Genomic DNA, 16142 nt, shown 5'->3' with positions numbered 1-16142 from the left:
CAACAAATATAGTCCATGCACCAAACACAAATCAGGACTATAAGGTCATGGGTTCCTTTTCTTGTACATCCTCCAACGTGGTGTACATGATACAATATACGAGGTGCCTTGGAAGTATTTATATTGGGGAAACCATGCAAAAACTACAAACTAGGATGAATCTACACAGACACACAATCAGGAATGAAATGGACACACCAGTGGGAAAACATTTCTCTGGACCTGGACACATTATGACAGATTTAAAAGTCTTAATACTAAACGGTAATTTTAAGGACCACAGGGAAAGAAAAATTTGGGAATTCAATCTAATGAAGATGTTTAATTCTTTGACACTAGGACTCAATTTAACACCTCGATTTATGAGTCACTGCATGGATACAATTCACACCTCCACCAGAAGGATTCAGGATAACTAAAAACATTATTCCCACTGCCTCTCCATTTGTAAGAAATTGCCTAATTTGATTACCTTGGCTTATCTTTAGGAGGCATCACACTTTCCCACCCCCCTGAACAAATGTCCTGCTGTAGTATTCTCTAAATGTTGTGCTTGTTTCTTATTAATCTATTTGTCATCTTGCCTGAAGAAGGAGCCAATGTGCTCTGAAAGCTTGCAAACATATTATTTTCTGGTTAGCCAATAAAGGTATCACTCCTAGATTACTTCTGTCATCATTGGGCAGAAAAGTATTCACATGGATTTACACAAAAACTCCAGTGTAAGCGCTCAGCACAGCGCGTAGGATACCATGCGATCTTTGGGAGACCGAATGAACAAATCAATTGAACTGCAGTTCAACAATTTCTTTTATTTATGTTTTCATGCTGTTCCCTGTGCGGTATAAGTGATTTGATGACTTTATTCTTTTCTTTCTTTACAGAGATAACACATTTATATTTTTTATGTTGAGCTGCTATCACACATTAAAAAAACCTTTTTTTGCAAAAAAAATGTTTTTTGTATCGCCATATTTTGAAAGCTATAATTTTTTAAATTTCTGCCGACAGAGTCATGTTATGGCTTGTTTTATGCAGGACGAGTTAACATTTTTATTGGTACCTTTTATTGGTTTTTTTTCAGACACATAACTTTTTTGATCGCTTTCTATTCTGATTTTTGGGAGGTTGAATGAACAAAATCTACAATTCAGAAATTGTTTTTTTATGCCATTAACCATGTGATAAAAGTGATAAGACAGCTTAATTCTTCAGGTTAGTAAGATTACAACGATACCTCATTTAAACAGCTTTTTTTACGTTTTTGCGCTTTCACATAGTAAATAAAAACTATTTTATAGAAAAAAATTTTTTTTGCATCACTGTATTTTGAGAACTATAGCTTTTTTAATTCTCTACTGACGGAGCTGTATTTCAATTTGTTTTTGCAGTACAAGATGACATATTCAGCTATATCATTTTTAATAACTTTCAACTTTTTCATCTTCTTTTATTCCAGATTTTTGGGGCATAGTTTTTTTGGCAAAGCATTTCTTCAGGGAGTTCATTGAATGGGGTTAAATAATATGACACTTTTATAGATCAGGTTGTTGCGGATGTGGCGATCCCAAATACGTGTATTTTTTTCATTTTTTTACTTAAATGTACCTATTTATTGGTATAATATTTTTTTATTTTACTTTGCTTGTTATTTTGTGAGTTTTTTTATTTTTATTCCGTTTACTTTTTTACTTAGTCCCTCTATGGGACTTTAACTTGTCTTATTCTGATCACTGTTATAATGCATTGCAATGCACCAGTGCGTGCACTGTTGGGATTCATAAGTCTGCAGTCACACAGAGTGACTGAAGACTAATCAATTTGGATCAGACAACCCCTTTAAGAATATTTTGAAGTAGCTGGGATGGTGAAGGGCACGAATGCATATATTCGTTAAAACCCGTGTGAATAACTGCTGGTCCCTAGCATAGAACCCTAGCATGACTAACAGGTCAAAATTAACTTCCTTTTCGTGAGCAAGTTATTAACAATAAAAGCAAAATACTTAATTTAAATCTCATAACATTAGAAGAACTAACAACTTAAAAACATGTCACCTTCACTTTTATTTTCTCAATGTGAACCTGACAGCAGATTCATTCTGCCTGAATCCCGAGCAGCTTGAATTTGAAACTGGCTACAGCTTTTCAGAGTAAAATATACATTTACTAGACTTGGACGCTCAGATGAATAGTCCAATGTGCCACTTTTCGGCGGCACCTCACCAACCTGATATTTAACCCTTAAGTGACCGGGCCAAATTTTTAAAATCTGACCAGTGTCACTTTATGTGTTAATAACTCTGGAACCCTTCAACAAATCCCAGAGATTTTGAGAATGTTTTTTCGTGGCACATAATACTTTATGATATTGGAAAATTTAAGTCATTATGTTTTGTGTTTGTTTACAAATTTGAGAAAAATATTAAAAAAATGTGCAATTTTCAAACATGGAATGTTTATCCTTTAATCAAGATAGTGATACCATAGAAAAACCTATATAAAATGCATTTCCCTCATGCTTTAAATCAGCTCCATTTGTAAAATGTTCTTTTATTTTGTTCGCATTTTACGAGGTTTAACTTTTTTTTAGGGACCTATCCAGTTTTGAAGTGTCTTTAGTGGTCCAATATATTGGGAAACCCCCAAAAGTGATGCCATTTTAAAACCACCACCTCTCGACATATTGAAAACTGCAGTCGGGTAGTTTATTAACTCTTCAGGTAATTTTCAGGAATTAATGTAAAGTGACATGATAGGAATGAAAAAGTGATTTTTTTTTTACCACCTAAATGCTGCTAACTTCTGAACAGGTCACTGTAGCCGGCAGACTCTAAGGCCGCTGTTTGGCTGTGAATTGCCATGGCAACCATCAGGATCACACAATTATGATCTTAGGGTGCCGATGGGGAAAAAGAGGGAGCCCCCACACTCTGTTAACCATTTATTTGATATAGTCACCACTTACAGTAGCATTTAAGGGGTTATACAAATTTTGACGGTGCTAACACTGATTGTGGCTAATGCAGCAAGTTGTCAGCTATAGTGTACATCTGATATCTGCCAGATTGTCACCTGTATGGGATGTTATTCTGTTATAACTCAGGTCAGTAGAAGACATATTGGCGGTCACTATGCACACCTAGATTTTTTTTTATCTCTCTATACACGTTTTGGGGTTTTGTGATTAAGAATGTTTTTTGACAAATGATTTTGCAAATTTTTTTTTTACAAACTTTTGGCCCCGATTGTAGCTGTTTTTTACTGCAATAACCATGGAAACGTGAGTGTTACTAATGCAAGCTCTCAGAGAGGACAGAGTTGCATAGTTGACTAATTCGCCTTAAAGAATTTGATGTTAATATTTTCGTGCCAGACTCTGCAGGAAACCTTCAGAGATCTTATTGTTATGATTTGTGCATTACATTTCTTAAGCCTCCTTTAATCAGGGGTGTAACTGGGAGGTTTGGCAAGGCGTAGCCCACAGGTGAAGAAGCAAAGTCCGTCTCACCAGTAATTAACAGTGTATTTTATTGTTCTTAGATGATAATGATTTTATTAGGAATTTTAACATGAACCAATAAATAAGATTTTTTAAGTCTGTGGAGCTCTCCTCATAGCCACCAGTTGCTGCCTCTCTTCTTTGGTTAGGCTACTTGGAGTGGATTGGTTTTCACTGAATCTAAATCTGTCGTCCACATAATGATGGTGATTCTAATTCTAATGTTTTCACGAGACACCATGTTTGAATGCAGTAGCAATTGAACATATTCTCTTCTGCTTTATTCAATGTCTTTGGGACTCATAAAGTTAGCTAAGTAAATTGCTTGATTACATGTTTTGTGGGTTAGATATAGAGCTTGGATGGAGAGAACTGAAAAATACCCATTACCCCCAAGACTGCCATTTTTATAACAAGATAATTTACAAAATCTGACTGGCACCCTTTCTGTGCGGCCAATGTAGCAGAGAAAAGTATTAATGTCTCAAACAAAAGACAATTTTTAAGTAGCATCATCACGTCCTCCACTTAAACCAAACCCAACTCAGAGTCCCTGGTGATATGCCATGAAAGCAACTTTAATCAGTTGAATTATGAAGTCGGCTCACCCAGGACATCCAGTTCCAGATGTATGAACATTAAGTGTGGTCATTAGGATTGAGTTATGACAAAGGTGTCTGTGAGTGATTCCCGTTTTCTAGGTAAATTGGGTGCCGGCCAGGTAATAACCCTATAAGACCCTACATGAAAAATATTAGCCCTATAGTAGACTCATGATATTGTCTCCCATTTTCTACAAGAGACAGTAATGCCAGCATACTGGGTGGCATAACTAGTGTTGTAAACAAATTTCCACCCTGCCGGCAACGAGTAGCAAAATATAGAGGACTGGATTTAAGCTAAGCACACAAAGTCTTACATATTAGGACATGCAATTGTCCAGTGCAAACAAGTTACCATCTGTCCACATGTTTAATCTACCAATACCTGACTGATTGTCAGACCAGTGAATTTTTATCCCCATTAGGGAACTTTTATCCCCATTATAAAATGTAGCTGCAGATCAGACGCTCCACTTCTGCTTTATTCTTTCTGTATGGGCCGGCCATAAAAATTCCAGCACAGCGCTCGGCATTCCTATGGAAAATGAATAGAACAGCAGACTAGCAAGCACACTGCCACTCCATTTCAATGGGCATATAAAAGTTCTCCATTCGATGCAGTCCTTAGTGGTCAAAACCCTACTTCTGTGGATAGGTGTGTTACTGATCACTTTATCACTGGATAACCCCTTTAAAGGGGGTTACCCGGTCTAAAATGATAAGTCTGCAGTTGCTCTATCTTGTGAGCCGGAGCCGACAGATGCATATGTGATATGCAAACTTCTGGCCAGAACTCGACTAGTTCCTTACATTGTTTTCAGCTAGGTTGACCCCTGTCTAGTTATGCGGCCGTCCACACAGTTGTCTTGTTGGCGCAGTCACACTCCACACTTGTTTATGAAGTGAGGTTGCGCAGACTTTTCGAGTTATGGCCAGGACTATTTATATTTCATACATCATCGCCGTTCCCATCTCAGAAAAAGGTGACTCCTCACAGCACCCAGAGCCGCCGCTGGGGGGTTCATAAGTCTGCAGTCGTACAGAGTGACTGCAGACTTATAATTTTAGATCGGACAACCCCATTAAGTCCTAGTTTGGTGAGGAGATATGTAATTCCAGCAGGCACCATCGTCATTCCCTAGGTATGCATTCTTATAGTCTTGTAAGACTGTTGATTTAAGTGCAAGTAGCTATGATTGTGCTTGCACTTTGTTGTTTATTTGGGACCTTTTTTGTGTACATGTTTTAAAGCATAATGATTTATTTACAGACATTATGGTCACTGTCCCCATTGGGGCTCACAGTCTGCAGTGTGGGAGGAAATCCAGGGAGAACATAAAAACTCCTTACAGATGCTGTCCTTGGTGGGATTTGAACCCAGGACCCCAGCACTTTAAGGCTGCAGTGCTAACCACTGAGCTACCTTGCTGCCAATGATTAAAAGCTGTATGAAAGTTTCTCAAGGTTAAATGCAGAAGAGCCCAAGGAATGGTATACTCAGGGTACATTCCCACGTTCCGGATCTGCTGCAGTTTTGATGCTGCTGAATGTCTGTGTCATTTCTGCACCTATTATGCAAATTCATGGACACTCATTTATGTTTTTTACACATGCAGATTTTCTTCATTAATGCCAGTCTATATTGAAAATCCGCATACATACCAAGAGAAACTGACATGCTGAAAGACGCGTTGCATGTCAGTTTCCACGGGTGATCCGCAGGTGCACATGGACGCATGGTGGACATGGGATTTCTAGAAATCCCATCCCCTATGCTGTAACATTTTACTGCTGCTTTTTTGACACTGCATAATTACACAACATCATTAACCGCAGCAAACCTTGAATTTGGGACTAAGCCCTCAGGTGGAAGAGCCTTCATGAGGTTTAGTCTCTTTTTCACACAATCTTTTTCCAGAGTATTTGGAGAAAATGGAGAAAATTTACATTTCCTAGCTGAATGTCCACTCATTGTTACACTTTCACTATTTATTTTGATTATTTCTCTTTTTGTCACTTTTCACATTGTGTCTTTGTTTCAAGGAATTTTCAGGGTTCAATTCCCTTATGGGTTCTCTCCTTATCAGTCTATGGAGGAATTTGTGGCACCAACTTTCACTTCTCCATAGAAAACCCTGGCTCTTCTCCTCCGGGAATAGAGCCAATCTAGGCTGAGTGTCACAGTTTCATAACTGACTGTAGAGGTCCGTCTGAATCCCTGAAGGCAGTCCATCAAATTACTGTGGTCACTGATCATAAGAATTTAGCTTATATTGAATCGGCTAAATGGTTAACTCCTAGACAGGCCAGATGGACTTTATTTTTCTCTATATTCAAGTTCTATATCATATTTAGGCCAAGGTCTAAGAATGTGAAGGCTGACACACTGTCATATATTCTTGATTCAGTTTCACCTTCAGAACTTCCATCCTCCATTTTTCCTAATGGCATTGTGGTTTCTGTGGTATCCTTGGAGTTGGAAGGCGGAGATCAATTAAACTCATTTGTTGGCCATGTCCGCCACTCCTGGTCCTGGAGAGCTTTTGTGCAACAGTCAGGCAGGTAATATCTTGATAAGAATGTATAAAAAGAATAATGGCATTTCAACATCGAACAGATGTCTTCCCAAGACCAGGCAAGACCCTCAAAGTGGTCTTTTAGTGAGGAGGGATGGGGAATGGTGTTTTTGGTTGCTATTTTCTTCTTAAAGTAGGCAATAATCGACTGCATTCTTATGTAGTGTTATTGTAGCACTTTTTAAAGGGATTTTCCCAGGTTGGTATCTTCAGGAGCTCATCACTCCTGGATCCCTACTTTGCCAACAATGCTGTACTCCTGGAGCTCAACAGTTCAGACCAACTGTGTGCTCTCCCAGGATCCTGCCAGTTTCACAGTGGTGTCTGGAGGGTGTAAAGCACAGAGCCTAGCTTACACTAATTGCCAATGGAAACTGGTCATTGTGGGACTGTATGGTTCTCAGCAACCTATGCAATAATCTGTACACTATACATTTAAAAATGCCTCCATTGTTGAGAATGGGAAGTATTTTCAATATGGAGTGAATTGGAAAGTTGCTTATTTTTACAAGCACTTTACAATTTTGCCCATTTATAGGCATGACACAACCCTTTTTAAGCATACTTAAATAAAACGTAAGGAGCAGAATCTTGGGCTCTCTCCAGATGTGGGATGCCAGCAGACATAGCAGCATGCCAAAACTTTCCATGATAGCTTTTAGTCTCAGAAAGTGAGATTTTTTACGTTATTCCACATTTACCGTAAGTACTAACAGTGTTGCTTTCATCATGAAAACAGCAGCTACTTATCGGTACCATTATTACAGCACTTAACAGCAAGCACCTGCCATTTTAATAATGCAGATAGTGCTTCTATAATCAAAAGCGCACTCTTGCATTTTATTACTAAAAGCTGCATTTGAGTGTTTTGCGGTCCCAAAACGTGTCACGCCCTCCCACAACCCTTAACGGCAGAAGTTCATACCCGATTTTTGTTGGTCAGTCCGGTCCTTTACAGACTGAAAACAGACAGTTGTGTTAGTTTAATACTTTTTTATATAATTATTTATTTTTAAAGGACTAGCCTTGGGCTACTTCATGTTTCTTTTTATTAAAAATGTCAGTCACAAGGAGGTGAGAAGTACTCTTTAAATTCTTTGAATAATCAAAATTACTAATAAGCATTTGAAAAATAAACTGTAATTTTCATTTGTTCTAAGTCTCGCTCATAGAGAACAATAAAACAATTTACCTCCCAGGCTTTGTGATGTTTCTTTTTTTCATAAGTAATAATTTCATTGTAATAATGCTCCTTATTCTGAATCTTTGTGTGGTTAATTACCATTACAGCAAATGTTGCACCGTACATTGAAGAGCATGCAGACACACTACAGATCATCATGAACTTTCTCTCTTGCAGTTACTATTGCTTTAGATGATTTAACAATTTATATTAAAACTGGCGACATTGTAACATTCCCAATAAAAGTGTACTAGCCATTGCCACTAACAAGATTATACAGGCGATATTTATTTCCCATGGGATTACACTTGTATTCTTAATAAGTGAATTCCAATATGTTTCTTTGTTTGCTTGCTTGTTTCTTATAAACCTCTGATTGACTTATCTTCCTATTGAGCAGATGACTTTAGAGTCTAAATAGCCTGACAATTTTTATGTTTGGGAGTTACAATGGAGTAAATTATATTTATTGTTTTTTTTTGGTCTGTTTCGGTGAATTTTATTTTTTTATCCTGAAATAGAAACTGTTTTCAGGTATTACTGGGAAATAAGTTATGGGAGTAATTTTATCTTAGAGCTTCAGCTATAGTTTTAGTTGTCCCATGAACTCCAGGACTCTTTAGCAGATAGAAGGAAAGGTGGATATTGACCGCGCTGCTGTAGAAATCACAATCCCAGTATATGGATGAAGAAATTGGTATTTTGTTCACTATTCTCTCAATGTGTTTCGAAGTTCACATAACTTCTTCCTCAGGAGATGCATAAGTGTACAATATCCTTACATACCGTTTATATAGATGTAGACATTCAAATCTGGCGCCAAGAGATAATCACATGTCAGAACAGTGTCAAAGTTCATAGGGTTGGTGCATAATACAATGGATAACAATGTATGTTAAAAAGATAGAATGAAAAAAATCAACATTTTAATATTTCAACACCCTTATAGGTATATCAAGATCAAAGAAAATGTCCAAAAAATGAAAAACTGTAGAAAACAGTTTTTTTTCTGTTTTCTACAGTTTCTTTCTTTTTTCATTTTTTTTAACATTTTTTTTTACTTTTTTTTTTACGTCATGTTTTATTAAAGCTGCTTTGTTTTTGATAGTTATTGGTATTTGACTTAAATAAACGTTTATTGATATAGTCATGTTTATACATGCTTATTTTGAGAGTTTCATGAGCGGAAACGCACTAAAAACGTTTTTTTACTTTCAGATTTTCTGCATTTATTGATATTCTATGGAGAAAATCCAGACGTAAAATTCAGAGATTTCAGTAAATCGCATTCACTTTACTGGTACTGCAAGACGCTGCCTTTTTTTGTGCAGGAAAAATACGCGGCGTCAAAAACTCATCTTGGGAACTTATCAACAATAGTCAATAAGAAAATTGCATAGTATACAGTGATTCACAATATCACATTGTACATTGTATGCTAAATTCAAAGTCTGCATTAAGATACTGACATAAAATATGGGATGCAGACTGGGATTACTATTATGAAATATAAAAATTCATTTTAAGGATGTATTAAATGTTCCGTCTTTTCTCTTTACAGGATTATACTTTGACAATGTATTTTCAGCAGTACTGGAGGGACAAGAGACTCGCTTATACAGGAATCCCCCTCAACCTCACACTTGACAACCGAGTGGCAGATCAGCTGTGGGTTCCTGACACTTATTTTCTGAATGATAAAAAGTCTTTTGTACACGGTGTTACTGTAAAAAATCGGATGATCAGACTTCACCCAGATGGGACAGTTCTCTATGGCTTAAGGTAAGGAAGACATCACCAGACTTAATTACTGTATCTTTAGAAAAACACTATGTGTTATAAAACAAATTTTTTTAGCTAATTTACACCAACTGTATTTCTGTTGCTTATTTGATTAATAGTGTGCCGGTGGCATCTACAACATCATTATCTTTATATATCAGCAAATATTTCTGATTCCTTGTTTGATACTTTTTTTATTGGTCCTGTGACTACTTACTGGCTACCATACCTAACCATAGCTCGTGTGCTTTATTTCACATACAAGTTTCTCATTTACTTCTGGAATCTGCTTATGTGTCATAGGTAATTCACGTTAAATGAACAAAGAGTACACATGTTTTTTAAGGGAGCATACTGTAACCAAAGTTGTAAACCTTTAAAGCGTTTTTGCCACCTAATGTGAGAGCAGAATTATGTAGGGGTGGAGACTAGTGATGATCGAATTTGTTTGGAAAACGATTACCAAATGTAAATCCGGCACAAATATAGCACATTTGGATTTGTGATCGGAAACACGAGCAAAATGTTATAAAATTTGAAAAAATCATTAACATCCGGTAAAAAAGTGCGGGAAAATATTTGCGTTGCCACAAAAGTATTTTCAGCACTTTTGCCATGGTAATGGTGGTGTATCATAAGGGTTTTGCATGTGCTTGAAGAGTGAAGGGGGTTTCAGAGCTCAGAGGCGTGGTGTTCTTGTAAACTTTTTTTTTCTTAACTTTATGCGTGCACATTGCGGCTAGCCAATCAGGGCGCAGGAAGCATCCACAATGTTCTGACACCACAAACCTGTCTGCAGAGCTAATGCACATTAAAAATAATTATAATTTTTCAGTTGCAAAAAGTTACAGCTCGCCGTATCACATTTTGTCATTTTGTTGGGTTGAAATTAAGCTGTCTGCAAATCTCACACACATAACCAAAATAATAGTTTGTAGCATCTAGTGTATTATAGAGGCCTGATTCAGAGGCCACCAAAAAATTCTACTGTTCCTAGTGACATACAGTAGGGGACCTGACTTTAGTATGTTATAAAGGCCTGATCCAGAGGCCACAAAAAATTCTTCGTTCCTAGTGTCATACTGTAGGGGACCGGACTTTAAAATAGTTTGTTGCATCTAGTGTGTTATAGAGGTGTGGTATCCCGGCACTCGTTCTACCGCTTCTGAATGAGACAGTTGTCATGTGGCAGTAGATTTGTTCCAGTATGTCAGAATTAGTTTGGGCACTGTGAGTTAGAAAAGGTAATACATTGCATTGTATACCGACAACTCATAAATGTGCTTTGCTGCCATCTACTGTCCAATATGTATATGAAAGCTAAGTGATTATTCTCCTCACAACATGTTGTCATAGAAATGGCTGGGACGTGCCTCCCAGCTCAGGGCTCATACAGACTTCCTGAGGTAACTCCTGGCTCATGACTCTCACACTTCCTGAGGTAGCTTCCTGTTCTGGGTGGTTCAAGCTTGTTATCCTGTTTGCTTCTAGCCAGGACCAGACCCACGTGGCTGCCTTGCCACCGACTTTGTTTAACCTACCCCTGCGATAGAGAATGGTAGGCTCAAAACCGTGAGTACTTCCATACTTTAGTGTGTTTACACAGAAAGCCAATCTGTGAAGGTCCCTCCATCAGTGTAATATTTCTTGGACTGCGCATAACACTTCCTCTAATTGGAAGTGAAGAAAACTCTGCTCCAGCCACCCTGAGAGGGCATAACTTCGCATGTCTCATGAGGATAGAATCATTACTTTCATATGCACAATATACTGTGAACTTTGCCTTTAAGAGAGAGACTGTACCCGTTACCTCTTTCAGTAAAATTGTTGTTAACAAGTTCACCTGAGTGTATGGCTGCTTGAGATTGCAGAAACACCATGGGTGCTCCAAAACATGCTCCCAGAGACCACCGTTACAGGATTGCCCCTGGGGGTCCTATACCATCAACGAGTGCCACCTTCCACTATTGACAATTGTTGTGTATATGAGGGAAGTATTGAGGGGTCCAGCGACTCACTTCAGCTACCGTAACATCATTATTTGCTTCCAGTTGGACTACATGCACCAACTGGCCCTTCTGCCATATCTGGCGTCTTGCCAGTGGCCCACCACAGAGGCCTGATCCAGAGGCCACAAAAAAATCTTCTGTTCCTAGTGTCATACAGTGAGGGACCTGACTTTAAAATAGTTTGTAGCATCTAGTGTGTTATGGAGACCAGATCCAAAGGCAACCAAAAACATCTGTTCCTAGTGTCAGGCAGTAGGGGACCTTACTTTTAAATAGTTTGTAGCATCTAGTGTGTTATGGAGACCAGATCCAGAGGCCACCAAAAAATTCTTGTGTTCCTAACATCATACAGTAGGGGAGATCTGATTTTCAAATTGTTTGTAGCATATCTTCTTTGTCATCCACACTCAAACAGTTTTTTCTTCTGTGACTAATGTGACACAGTATGCCATATTTCACCTTGTAATTTACTTTACTTTATTCCATTTACTGTATTTCATTTATCTGAGGTGGTGCAGAATTTATAATCTAATTTTTTGTTGCAAGTACTATGCTCTACCACACTATCTGATCAACATGCCTGGGAAAAAGCAAGGCCATGGTGGAAGATGAATTAGGCTTGGTGTTCAAGCTGTATGTGGGGTAGGTGGTAAGGTTAGTGAACGCACTAGAGAACCAGCAACGTTACGTCCTATGCAAAGACATCTGACTACTTCTGTTACTGGACTGGCTACTCCACTACCTTTCTTTCGCAGATGCACAGTGTGGTATGCCTTGTTGATGAGGCCGAGAAAGAGAATGTGCTATAGTAGATGGCAAGCACCGCTTCAAGTGGCCTCTCCTACTTTTCCTCAACCTCAACATCACACCCAGTACAGTCCACAGAGGTGATACCTAAATTCTCCTTGCTTCCCCCCACGTCCCAACTCTCCAACTATACAACTGACTCTAGGGAACCACAGATGGGTGAGTCTGAAGAGCTGTTCGCACATTCTATGTCATAGTCATCTGAAGTGTACTCAAATGCTTCACAGAGTCAAGAGCAGGATATCTGCCCTGATGTCCAACATTTTTTTTTTAACTTGGATCCAGGGCAGGACGAAGTAGGGTCCAAACAGCATCCTGACCCTCGTCATCAGACGTTAACCCCAGGGAGAAGTTAATCCTGATGAGACTCAGATATCTGAAGCTCACATGGACTGTACTGTTCTGTCAGGGCAGGAAGAGGAGGAGGGCGACTCCAAGGGCGAGGAATGTGTTACTGTGCGAGTCCCACTTGTCAAAAATTCGGACCAGCAGACCTCAACAAGCATCAGCCACCTTACCAATCGCATCTGCTGCTTCTTCCTCCTCCTCTGTTACCGTGCTAACTATTGAGATGCAGGTAATCAACCGTGGATCCTCAGGTTCTTTACCCACTCCAGTCACACTGACTGAGAGCCTGCTGTCAGCTGTAATAGAAGCAGACATGCCTTCTATTTTTGACCGATCTCAGAGAACACGCACACTGCAACTTTCTCAATCCACCATAACATCTCCGCCTGTACCTCTCTCACGGTCCAGCAGTTTGTCCATTTCACGGTATTCCGCCCACTCTCAGCACTGCAGCCAGCCTACGGTTCTGCTCTTGTAGTCACGGAAAAGATTGTTTCCTCCTACGCATGACAAAGCTAAGAAGTTGAATGTCACCATCTCCAATCTGTTGGCCATGAAAATGCTGCCTTTCTGCCTGGTAGATACAGTCGGTTTCCAAAAACTGATGGCAGTCACAGTCCCCCAGTACCAATTGCCCAGTCGCCATTACTTTTCTAAGAAAGCTGTGCCTGTGCTACACCAGCATGCCGCAGGTAACATCACCTTGACTAATTCTCTGTCTGTCAGGATGCATTTCACCACAGACCCTGGGACGAATAAGCATGACCAAGAGCGTTACATCTCGCTGACTGGGCACTTGGTGACTTTGGTGGCTGTTTGAGCAGGCGCTTCGCCATAAGTCTTGGAATCCCCAAGGCTTGCAGGACAAACCTCTATATTTAACATTTCCTCCACTGCTTCTTCCTCCTCTATCTCCTCTGGGGCCTCCACCTGTGCCCTCAACCTCTGCCTTAATGAGACACGGGTTCCAACAGTGGAGAGCGAATCCCCACCACCTCCGTACTGCGCAGCCAGTGCTCACTGCAATCATGCAGTACAAAATTGATATGCCTTGAAGATCGCAGTCCTACAGCTGAAGAGTTGTGGACAGCTCTCCAGGCTGAGTTTGATCAATGGCTGTCTCCGTTGAACCTGCATCCAGGGAAGGCCATGTCCAATAACAGTGCGAACCTGGTGGCGGCTCTACGGTGACGCAAACTCACACACGTGCCTTGCATGACTCAAGTCCTCAACCGGGTGGTACAGCATTTTCTTTGCCACGATCCTGGCCTGGGTGAGCTGCTCCAGAAAGCACATTAGCTGTGTGCTCATTTTTGCTGTTCGCACCCCTCAGGTCCCTGACTTGCATTGATACAGAGGTCTTTGTCCATGTCATTTGACAGGTTGATATGCGATGTGCTAACACAGTGAAATTCCACTCTGCACATGTTGCAGCGACTATGGCACAGCAACGAGCCCTGATGCAGTATGTAATGTCGTATAGCCTGGACCAATGCAGTACTGTTGTGGCGCACGTCACGTTTATGGAGTGAGCACAGATTACGGACCTCTGCACTCTTCTGCACAGCTTCAAAATGGCTACTAAGATGGTTAGCCCTGACGACGCTGTCATCAGCATCACTATTTCGGTCATCTATATGCTGGAGCAGACTTTGAATTGCCTGCAGGAGGATATGGTGGTCCCAGAAGAAGAGGAGGAAGCATAGGAGGATGTGGAAGGGGTAACATTGTTTCTAAGTTCCATGCGTGTTGCCTGTAGCAGTAAGCCTCTGAGACCGTAAGGCCTCCACTTCCTTGGACTTAACTACCCATGTTACTATCCTTAAAATTTTCTGACCATGCTGGTCTGCGAAACTGATATTTGTGCCACCTGAGTGTGGCTCAGCAGGACAGGAGGCCTACACCGATCCCTCACCCACCTCATCTTACTGTGACGTTCAATTGAAAGCTGTAAATGCTGTCCCAGACCCCGATACATCATGCCTGGCTGATTGCTGCAGTGCCATGATACAATTTATACTGTGGGTGAATTGAGGCCACTTTCCTGGTGTCTGTCCCTCATTTGATGTGTTTTGGCAGCATTTGGGGCCCTTATAAGGTGTTGTGCATGCGTTTGTTTTTACCTCCCATTGACATGAATGGCGTTCGGCGAATATTCATTGAATAAATCGGTGAATATTGCAAATTTGGCAATTGTAATCCGAACCGAATATTGAAATATTTGCTCATCTCTAGTGGAGACCCTAATTCCAGGGATGTCTCACTTATTGCGCTGTTTGCTGTTGTTTTGATAAAATCAGAGTTTTATGAGCAGTAAATTATTTCTAGAGGACTAATAAACCTGCTGTCACGTAGTCCTTCTTATTCATGACATTTGTAAACCCCTGCTCTCAGGACTGATTGGCAGCTTTCTGCCTATGCATAGTATACACAAAATAACTGGCAAATCTGCAGCCGGTAAAATAGTGATTTTTTTCAAAAATATAACAAGCAGCCCTATGAGTTATACATCTCTGGAATCAGGATTTCTGTTCCCCAAATTATGCTGCTCTCATATACGGAAACAAAAATCTAATGACAGATTCCCTTGAAATTCAACATGTATTTTTTCTTATTGCAAATTTTGCACTAAATGATGTTTTCAGCGTTTGCAAACGATTGTCCTGGATGAACTGGTTTTCATATCCATATACTGGCCAACCAATTTTGAAAGATGATGCCTAATAGATAAACTGACTTAGCTTAGTCAGGTCCATTATACAAATCACACTCTGATCAGTGTCAGATCTGATGTCTCCATCTGTCAACCGAGTTCCGTTGCTATATTTCCCATGGACTCATTGACTTGCATGGCTGAGTGTGATCCGAATATTGGATCAAATGCGGGTATTCAGTGACTTTTTTCCTCAGATCGTCTTGGTTCAAGGAAAAAATGTTTACGTTCTCATAGAATAAAATTGGTCCCTGTGTGATCCGAAGTTTTGCTGGATCACACTTGGACAGAAAATACGGCTATGTGCACGAATCCCTTCATACACAGTATGTGTGGTTAGTGCAGAGACCTAACGTATGATTTATTATTTTCAAATAATTTACAAAAAACATGTAATATTTATTTGGATAAAATGCAATTTAGACATCAACTTAGAAAAGATTTTGTAGTCAAAATATGGAATTCTCCACCCGAAGAGATAGTGATACTATATCAGCATATAAAATGTCAATCTAATGGCAAATGGCATGTAGGGTTATGTTTATCTGGCAATTAATGACCGAGAAAGGTTAATCCTAATTAACCTGTGTCTTTTTTAAACCTATGTAACGCTATATCTAT

General features: G+C 39.6%; 1 protein-coding gene across 1 annotated transcript in view; it reads left to right on the top strand.

The window, feature by feature from the left end:
• Nucleotides 1-16142, top strand: part of GABRB3 (gamma-aminobutyric acid type A receptor subunit beta3) — a 474798-nt gene that overhangs the window by 278704 nt on the left and 179952 nt on the right. The window contains exon 4 of the mRNA XM_069757827.1: nt 9424-9644. Within this exon, the coding sequence (XP_069613928.1) occupies nt 9424-9644 (221 nt within the window). The remainder of the gene's footprint in view (nt 1-9423; nt 9645-16142) is intronic.

This window comes from Ranitomeya imitator, chromosome 3, assembly GCF_032444005.1.
Source record: "Ranitomeya imitator isolate aRanImi1 chromosome 3, aRanImi1.pri, whole genome shotgun sequence".
NCBI lineage: Eukaryota > Metazoa > Chordata > Amphibia > Anura > Dendrobatidae > Ranitomeya > Ranitomeya imitator.
This window is presented reverse-complemented; position numbering and strand designations above follow the sequence as displayed.